This window comes from Hyaena hyaena, unplaced genomic scaffold (assembly GCF_003009895.1).
Source record: "Hyaena hyaena isolate Hyena2069 unplaced genomic scaffold, ASM300989v1 scaffold_844, whole genome shotgun sequence".
NCBI classification, from domain to species: domain Eukaryota; kingdom Metazoa; phylum Chordata; class Mammalia; order Carnivora; family Hyaenidae; genus Hyaena; species Hyaena hyaena.
In genome coordinates this window covers 371,605-381,549 of record NW_024081476.1, presented here as the reverse complement: position 1 = coordinate 381,549, position 9,945 = coordinate 371,605, and the positions used below count along the sequence as shown (strand labels likewise).

The following is a 9,945-nucleotide window of genomic DNA, read 5'->3' as shown; positions in this document are numbered from 1 at the left end:
AGATGTAGGTTTTCCAAGATTTTATTAAAAAACAAAATAGATCCATAATCCTAAAAACAAGACAGGTAGATTTCTCCCCACTTCCCAGTCTGCTGACCCATCCCCCTCCCCTAAAGACTCCATCTGGATGGTCCTGAGGCGCAAACTCCCCCACCCCTCAAACTGGTGACCCAAGCTTCACGCTTTCCTCCAGCCTCTGATGTCCCCTTTAAGAAAATAAAAATACCCCTCCCCAGCTTGCTTAAAAATAATTTTCAAAGATTAAAAACGGCATTTGTGTGTTTTTGTTTTTGTTTTTTTTTAAAAATAAACACTTTAAATGCTGGAAATCTCTCTCTTCCCATAGGCCTAGTTGAGGCCTCTGGGGTGCCTGCCTGCCTCACCCAGGAGGCCAGCTGCAACTTGGTGCCCCTTGGAGATTTTCAGGAAGTAATTTCTTCCAAATTTCCCCTGCAGTCACAAATTCCACACACTGCTCGCATAAACACGCTGTCTTCATTACAGCCACTGCTCCTCAGCTCTGGAAACCTGATCTCTTTTTGTCAACTATACCACATGCTTCAGATTCCCTGCAAACAGGAGAGAAAACAAAACTCAAAGTCAGGTAACATACGTGAGTTATACCTCGATAAAGCTGTTTGTTTTTTTTTTTAAAGCATTCACATTTGAGGGCTTGTTCTCTTTCTGCTGTTGGGAACACAGGGACCCCGACATACAAACAAGCCCAGGCAAGCCTGCTGGATGGTGAGAGACACGTGGCTCGGTTACCCTGGCGACCACCAGTTACCCACCAGACAAGTGGGTGAGGCCTTTGGTAGCCAGCTGACTGCAGTGCAGGGTGAACCCTGCCAAAACCAGCAGAAGAATCACCCAGCTGAGCCCAGCCCCATTGCCAATCCACAGAGTCATGAGCTAAACAAATGATTATTTAAGCCCCCCCTCCCCCCAAACTCACACACAAATTCAGGCAACTTTTCAGAATTCACACTTCACTAACTGCATCTAGTCTTCACCCACCCTCAAAATTTCTTCCTGGCTTAGCAGGGCATAACACTTCTAGCAGTTTCTCTTGTGATGACCTATGAAATATGAATTGGGGCCTTGCCACGACCTCCTCCCCCACTCAGGCCTAAGAATCTTTTAGGGAAAAGTGAGCACTTGAAATCCTACAGGACTGAGCTCCGGGTTTGAAAAATTTGCTCACTTAGTCTCTCCACAGCTTTCTTTTTGCCCCACTTTCCCAAGCAAACGCTGAGCTCCAGACACTACTGACAGCTTCTCCTCTGAGACAGGAAGAATGTCCCATGAGGGCAGGTACCTGGGCTGTCTTACTTAAAAAAAAAAAAAAAATTTTTTTATGCTTATTTATTTTGGATAGAGAGAAAAAGTCAGAGTGTGAGCAGGGGAGGATCAGAGAGAGAGGGAGACACAAAATCTGAAGCAGGCTCCAGGCTCCAAGCTGTCAGCACAGAGCCTGATGCAGGGCTCAAACTCATAAGCTGTGAGATCATGACCTGAGCTGATCACAACCTGGTTAACCAACAGAGCCACCCAGACACCCCTGTATTACTGTTTATTTATTCATTTTGAGAGAGAAGGAGGGAGAGAGAGATAGGGAGAGAGAGCAAGAGAGAGCTCTCATGCTGTCAGCACAGAGCCCAACACAGAGTTTTATCCCATGAGCCATGAGATCATGACCTGAGTTGCAATCAAGAAGAGTCCGAACCGTAACCAACTGAGCCACCCAGGCACCCCTGGGCTGTCTTACTTTTGATTGATCTCCAAAGTCTAGCACATTGCCTCACACATAGCAGGTGCTTAATAAATGGCTGAGTTAGGAAGGAAAGAAAAAACAAATCAGTACCCACTTGCCTATCCAGATTTATTTATTTATTCATTCATTCATTCATTCATTCATTCGGTTTTTGTTTTTGTTTTTAGAAATTTCTACACCCAATGCAGGCTTCAAACTCACAACCCTAAGATCAAGAGTTGCATGCTCTTCTGACTGAGCCAGCCAGGCACCCCTCTAGTTTTATTTCTAACTTAACATATAAGAAAATTGATTTGGGGCGCCTGGGTGGCTCAGTCGACTAAATGTCCGACTTTGGCTCGTGTCATGATCTCACGGTCCATGAGTTCGAGCCCTGAGTCGGGCTCTGTGCTGGCGGCTCAGAGCCTGGAACCTGCCTCGGATTCTGTGTGTCTCTTTCTCTACTCCTCCCCTGCTTGTGCTCTATCTCCCTCTCAAAAATAAACATTAACAAATTTTAAAAAAAGACAGTGTTTAACCTTTTATGATTGGCTTCTTTCATGCAGCACACTGCCTTTGTGTGTTATGCAACTTTTAGGTGTATCAACAACTTATTCCTTTTTGGGGGGTACTTAACTTTCAAATTTTTTGATTATTATAGATTTATCGGAAAAAATACCAAGAGGTACTCTTCAAAAAGTTTCTCCAAGTGGCAACATCTTTCATAATGATTATTTAAATATCAAACCCAGGAAATTGACATTGGTACAATTCACAGACCACATTCAGATTTCACCAGTTTTACATGCATACCTGTGTGTGTGTGTGTGTGTGTGTGTGTGTGTCTGTAAATGTACAGTTCTCTGCAGTTTTATCACATGTAGATTTGTGTAATCCCTACCACAAGAAGATACAGAACATTATCCCATCACTATAAAGATTTCCCTCATGGTACCTTGTTACAGTAACTCCCCCCTAATCTCTAAACCCTAACAATCATTAATCTGGTTTCCATTTCTATAATTTTGTATATGACCTTTAGAGATGGGCTTAAATTTTTTTTTATATATTTTTATTTATTTCTAGGAGAGAGAGAGAGAGAGAGACAGCGTGAGCAGGGGAGGGTCAGAGAGAGAGGGAGACACAGGCTCTGAAATAAGCTCCAGGCTCTGAGCTGGCAGTCAGCACAGAGCCCGACGCGGGGCTCGAACCCACGAACCGCGAGATCATGACCTAAGGGAAAGTCGGATGCTTAACCGACTAAGCCACCCAGGCGCCCCAAGGGCTTAAAATTTTTTTAAATGCTTACTTATTTTTGAGAGAGAGAGAGAAAGAGAGAGAGAGAGAGAACACATGAGTGGTAGAGGGCCAGAGAGAGAGGGAAACACAGATCCAAACCAGGCTCCAGGCTCTGAGCTATCAGCACAGAGCCTGATGCAGGGCTTGAACTCACAAACTGTGAGATCATGACCTGAGAGGAAGCTGGACGTTTAACTGACTAAGCCACCCACGCACCCCTGAGATTGGTTTTCCTCACTCAGCATACGGCCCTTAAGAGCCATTCAAGTTCTTGTACGTTAAGTTTGTTCCTTTCTACTGTAGGGTAGGATTCCATGGTCTGGATACACCAGAGTGTGCAACACCCATTGAAGGGCATCTTCATGGTTTCCAGTTTGGGGCTATTACACATAAAGCTGCTATGGACGTCCATGTAGAAGTTTTTGTGTGAACATAGTTTTCATTTCTCTGGGATAAATGCCCACAAGTGCAATTGCTGGATCATATGGTAGTTGCATGTTTGGTTTGATAAGAAACTATCAAACTATTTTCTAGACTGGTCATACCATTGTGCATTTCCACCAGCAGTGTTTAAGGGATCTAGTTTCTCAGCATTTATGTCAGCATTTGGTGGTGTCACTAGCTTTTAATTTGGCCATTCCTATAGGTGTGTAGAGATCTTTCACTGTGGTCTCAAGTTGCATTTTCTTAATGGCGAATTATGATGAACATCTTTTCATGTGCTTATTTGTATTCTGTATATCCCCTTCAGGTCTTTTGCTGATTGGATTTTTTTCTACTGTTGAGTTTGGAGAATTCTCTAAATATTCTAGATGCAAATCTGTCATTAGATTCGTTATTTGAAAATATTTTATCTCAATATGTAACTTGTCTTTTTGTTCTCTTAACTGTTGCAAAACAAAATTTATTTTTTTTTATCACATTTCTGGTGTTTTAAAACCCTAGACTCATCATCTCTGGATAAGTTTTAATTCTTCATCTCTTGGTTCAAGCCTCCACATCTAATGAGTTGCCAAACCTAATCTCAAGATTCCTGTAACTCTGTCCTCTCCTTTTTTAAAAAAATGTTTATTTATTTATTTTGAGACAGAACTATAAGGAACAAGCAGGGGAGGGACAGAGAGAGAGAGAGAGAGAGAGAGAGAGAGAGAGAGAATCCTAACCAGGTTCTGTGCTTTCAGCTCAGAGCTCGACGCTGGGCTCAAACTCATGGACTGCGAGATCATAACCTAAGCTGAAGTCGTTCACTTAACCAACTGAGCCACCTAGGTGCCCCCTGCCCCGTCTTCTCCTTTCTATTCCACTCTCCCCAACTTAGTTACATCTCTTATCACTCAGGTCACTTCAATAGCCTCTTAACTGCTGCCCCGCCTCTGGAGCTGTTCCGCACACCATTGGTAGCTGTGTTCACATGCCTCCTCTGCTCCAAAAATCCTTCAGCAGCTCCTAATTACCTATGAATGAGGTCCAACATCTTAGCTTAAATTTACCTCATCCATACTTTCCCATCTCCATGTGGGCCTTTGCTTGTATTGTTGCCTCTGCTGAGGAAAACCTATAGGGGATTCTGATGCTGAAGCTAAGGGTCCTTCCATCTGTAAGTGTAGCCAGAGCTTGATGAATGAGTGAATGCATGGATAAACAAAATTTCATGTCTGGGTGCTGTATTCTCTGCTGTTCTGTCTCACTCTCCAGTTACATTTGGAGGCAATTAAGAAAAACAACAGAAATAATTTCCACCAAAAGTTGATGATGAGCAATATTGAGTTTGGGTAACAATAAAAATGTAAGCTTAAATAATGCCCATTGTTTCCTCCTCACATCTAGCTTTTCCAGCAGTGGGTGGCAGCCTGAGAAAATTCTAAAGGCCAGCATGGTTTGGGGCCTGGGGAGACAGAGTACAGACCAGAGGAGGCAAATGCAAATGCTTATAGAGGTCAAAGATGTACTGTATGTGAGTAAAGCATATTGGGGGCAAGACATATGGAGCTTTCTTGATCCTTTGTTCCTTTTCTTATTTTCAATCATGACCTGAGTATAAGCAATAGTTCCCTTTTTTCTTAACTCTATTACAAAAGAAAACAAAATAAAAACATTGTATGTGAGATGATAAATGGAAATTCACACTTGGCCTATGGTAGGAGATGCAACAGGGAATGGTGGGGTTTGTGGCAAAGAGGAAGGTACATATTCACAAAAGAGGCAGCTGCTACCCAGTCCCACACATTTACTACTGAGCAAGAAGTTTGGCCCAGTGTGACCAGATATCTCCATTTTTCCAAGAGAGATCAAAAATTTACATTTTTAAAAAGTTTATTTATTTTGAGAGACAGACAGAGAGAGAGAGAGGCAGAGATAGAGAGAGAGAGAGAGAGAGAGAGAGAGAGAGAGAGAGGAGAGGGAGAGAGAATGAGAGAATCCCAAGCAGGCTTCATGCTGTCAGCACAGAGCCTGATGTGGGGCTTGAACTCATGAACTGCGAGATCATGATCTGAGCTGAAATCAAGAGTTGGATGCTTAAAAAAAAAAAAAAAAAAAAGGATGCCTGGGTGGCTCAGTTGGTTAAGCCTCCAACCTTGGCTCAGCATGATCTCACGGTTCGTGGGTTCAAGCCTGGCATTGGGCTCTGTGTTGACAGATAAGAGCCTGGAGCCTGCTTTGGATTCTGTATCTCCCTGTCTTCCTGCCTCTTCCTTGCTCTCTCTCTCTCTCTCTCCCTCTCAAAAATAAAATAAAAACATTCAAACAGAAGAGTTGGATGCCTAACTGACTGAATCAACCAAGTGCCCCAGAAATTCACATTTTTTATGCAAAGTTTCCACAGTGTTAAATGTGGAAAATTGATTTACACTTTTTAAAATATCAATATGTGAGGCCAAATAAGACAACTTTGGAGGCAAGATGTGGCTCATGGGCTCCCAGTTTGTGATGTCTGGGTTATCTCTGGGACAATTCTGACTTCCACCTACAACATCCCATTTCACTGTCAAATATGTCAGTTTGGACAATAAATTATATGATCATTCCACCTCTGATGTAGAAGAAGGAGGACTGAAGCAGGACTCAGGTGCCTTGGTTTCTATTGAATCATCGGTCAACTGACTCATTTGTTCATGCATTTATGCAATAAACGTTTATGGAGTATCTATTCTTTGCCAGGCACTAGGTGCTGGTGAGCACTTTCTTTGTTTTTGTTTTTGTTTTTGTTTTAATTAATAGACTATTTTTAGGGCAGTTTTAGGTTTACAGAAAAACTGAGCAGAAAGTACCAAGAGTTCTCATATCTTCCTGCCTCTTGCCTCCTGTGGCAGGTAGTTTCCCCTCCTATCAACATTTTGCATTAGGGTAGTACATTTGTTATAGTTGACAAACGAATATTGACATATTATTATTAAGTAAAATCCATAGTTTACATTAAGATTCACTCTCAGTGTTGTACAATTTTATGAATTTTGACAAATGTATAATGATTTTTTTCAATTTATTTATTTTGAGAGAGAGACAGTGTGAGCAGAGGAGGGACATATATATAGAGAGAGAGACACAGAATCTGAAGGAGGCACAGAGCCCAACACGGGGCTTGAACCCAGGAACCACAAGATTGTGACCTGAGCTGAAGTCAGATGCTTAACTGACTGAGCCACCCAGGCGCTTCAAGTGTATAATGTTATGTATCCACCATTAGAGTATCACACAGAATAGCTTCACTGCCCTGAAAATCCTGTGCTGCATCTATTCATTTATCCCTTCCTTTCCACAAAGCCCTGGCACCCACTGACCTTTCTACTGTCTCTGTAGTTTTGCCTGTTTGAGAATGTAATATGGTTGGAATAATACAATGTGTAACCTTTACAGACTGTCTTCCTTCACTTAGCAATTGCATTTAAGTTTCCTCCATACCTTTTTGTAGCTTGAGAGTTCATTTGTTTTTAGCACTGACAAATATTCCAGTGTCTGGATATACCATAGTTGTTTATCCACTTATCTAGAGAGGGACATCTTGGTTGCTCCCAAGTTTTGGCAATTATGAATAAAGCGGCTATAAAAATTCATATGCAGGTTTTTGGGTGGACATGAGTTTCCAACTTATTTGAGTAACTAGCAAGGAGTGTGAATGCTGGTTCATATGTTAAAACTTTGGAAGAGGGGTGCCTGGGTGGCTCAGTCAGTTAAGTGTTTGATTCTAGGTTTCAGCTCAGGTCATGATCTCATGTTTTGTGGGTTCGAGCCTCATGTTGGGTTCTGTGCTGACAGTGCAGAGTCTGATTAGGACTTTCTCTCTCCCTCTCTCTCTGCCTCTCTCTCTCTCAATAAATAAATAAATAAATAAATAAATAAATAAATAAATAAATAAAACTTTGGAAGAAACTGCCAATTGTCTTCCAAAGTAGCTGTACCATTTTGCATTCCTTCCAGCAATGAATGAGAGTTGCTGTTTTTCCACATCCTCACCAGCTTTTGGTGCTGTCAGTGTTTCAGTTTTTAGGTATTCTAATAGGCATGTAGTGATATCTCATTATTTTAATTTGCAATTCCTTAGTGACACAATACTGAGCAAATTTTCATACACTTACTTGCCATTTATCTATCTTCTTTGGTGAGGTGTCTGTTAAGGTCTTTGGCCCATTTGTTAATTGGGTTATTGTTTTCTTTTTTTAAAAAAATGTTTATTTATTTATTTTGAGAGAGAGATAGAGAGTGAGTGGGGGAGGGGCAGAGAGAGAGAGAGGGAGAGAATCTCAAGCAGGCTCCATGCTGTCAGTGCAAAGCCCGATGTGGGGCTCAAACTCACGAATTGCAAGATCATGACCTGAGCCAGAACCAAGAGAGTTGGACGCTTAACTGACTGAGCCACCTAGGCACTCTGGGTTAGTTTTCTTATTGTTGAGTTTTAAGAGTTCTTTGTGTATTTTGGACACTTGTCCTTTATTAGATATGCTTTTTGCAAATCTTTCTCCCAGTCTGTGGCTTGTCCTTTTATTCTTGTATTCTTTACTTTTTAAAATATAGAGCAGCATGGTCCAATAGAAATTCCTGTTACGATGAAACTGTTCTATATCTATGCTGCCCAATATGGTAGCCACTAGTTACATGTGGCTATTGAGCAGTTGGAATATGGTTAATGCAAGTGAGGAGGTGAATTTTAAATTTAATTTAATTTTAATTAACTTCAATTTAAATGGCCATGTGTGGCTAATGGTGACTATATTGGACAGTGCAGATATGGAACAGTTCCCTTGGGCTTTTTTTTTTTCTCTGTGACATTGACTAGAGGTTATCTGTATTTTCTCCTTCATTTACAACCTCCCTTTCCATCCATTGGCAAGTCCTGTCAATTCTACTACCACAATAGGTTCCAAGTCTAACTACTTTCCTCCATCCTTCACTGCTCCAACTTTATTCCCAACCACTACCACCGCTTGCACTGACAACACTAACAGCCTCAAAATTGGTCTCCCTGCTTCCATCTTTGTTCCCTACAGCCTATTTTCTTTTTCTTTGTTTTTTTATAATTTATTTTTGAGACAGAGACAGAGCATGAGTGGGGGAGGGGCAGAGAGAGAGGGAGACACAGAATCCGAAACAGGCTCCAGGCTCTGAGCTGCCAGCACAGAACCGGATGCGGAGCTCGAACTCATGAACCGTGAGATCATGACCTAAGCTGAAGCCAGACGCTTAACCGACTGAGCCACCCAGGGGACCCCCCTACAGCCTATTTTCTATATAGCAGCTAGACTATTCTGTTAAAACTTAAGTCAGACCACATCATTTCTATGTTCAAAATCCTCTATGGCTTCTAATCACACTTGGAATAAAATCCAAACTACTTAGCTGCCAAGCCCTGAAGGTTCTGGTGCCTGTCTTCTGTCTCCTACCACCACCCTCTTACTTACTCTGTTCTAGCCACATAGGGCTTCTTTGTGTTGCTAGAACACACGAGTCATTTTTCCCCCTCAGGGCTTTCCCCTTCTTTGCACTTGTCGTTTCTTCTGCCTGGAATGCTTTGTCCCTGGATATTCCCATTTCTGACTCTTCTCATCATTTAAGTCTCAATTCAAAAGTTATCTATGAGAGGCTTTATGAATGCCAAGCTATGTGGCCACCCCCACTCTATCACTAATTTTCTGTCACATTATTGTGTTTTCTTTTCTTCAATGTACTTAGCACAATGAAAATATCTTGCGTGTTCATTTGATTGTGTCTATATCCCCTCATGAGCTCTATGAGGGCAGAACCCTTGTCTGTCTTGTTCATCATTCTACTATTAGCACCCTCAACACTGCCTGGCACATAATAGGTGCCCAATAAATAGTCATTGAAAAAATGGACATCTATAGAGTTATAGGGCAGATGACGAAGCACTTTCCTATTTAGTTCACAGAGGCTTAAACCTTGGTCATTGCTCTTAAGCCTCTTATAAATGTGGTTGGGGACAGCCAACATATGCTTACAAAAGGCTAAGTGGCCATGCCACCAGGCTAAGTGGCAAGTGAGTTCTGAAGACAATCAGTGTCATAGCAGTTGGGAGGAATGCTGGGGTGATTCCAGAGTATTGGAGGTCGAGTGGCACCACAAAGGAACAGAGAAGTAAATTTAGGACTGTTGAAAAGTGTTTCCCATACAGAAATGCTGATGCATAGGGGCACATGGACTCCAATGTTCATAGCAGCACTCTCAACAATAGCCAAAACATGGAAAGAGCCTAAGTGTCCATCAACGGACGAATGGATCAAGAAGATGTGGTTTATCTATACCATGGAATACTACATGGCAATGAGAAAGAATGAAATCTGGCCATGTGTAGCAACATGGATGGACCTTGAGGGTGTTATGCTGAGCGAAATAAGTCAGGCAGAGAAGGACAAATATCATATGTTTGCACGTATAGGAGG

General features: G+C 41.9%; 1 protein-coding gene across 4 annotated transcripts in view; it reads right to left on the bottom strand.

The window, feature by feature from the left end:
• Positions 1–293: 293 nt before the first annotated feature.
• Positions 294–9,945, bottom strand: part of HDAC8 (histone deacetylase 8) — a 242,167-nt gene continuing 232,515 nt past the window's right edge. For all 4 annotated transcript variants that reach the window (XM_039219874.1, XM_039219873.1, XM_039219870.1 and 1 more), the window contains one exon: positions 294–569. In XM_039219874.1, the coding sequence (XP_039075805.1) occupies positions 561–569 (9 nt within the window). In that variant the 3' untranslated portion in view covers positions 294–560. The remainder of the gene's footprint in view (positions 570–9,945) is intronic.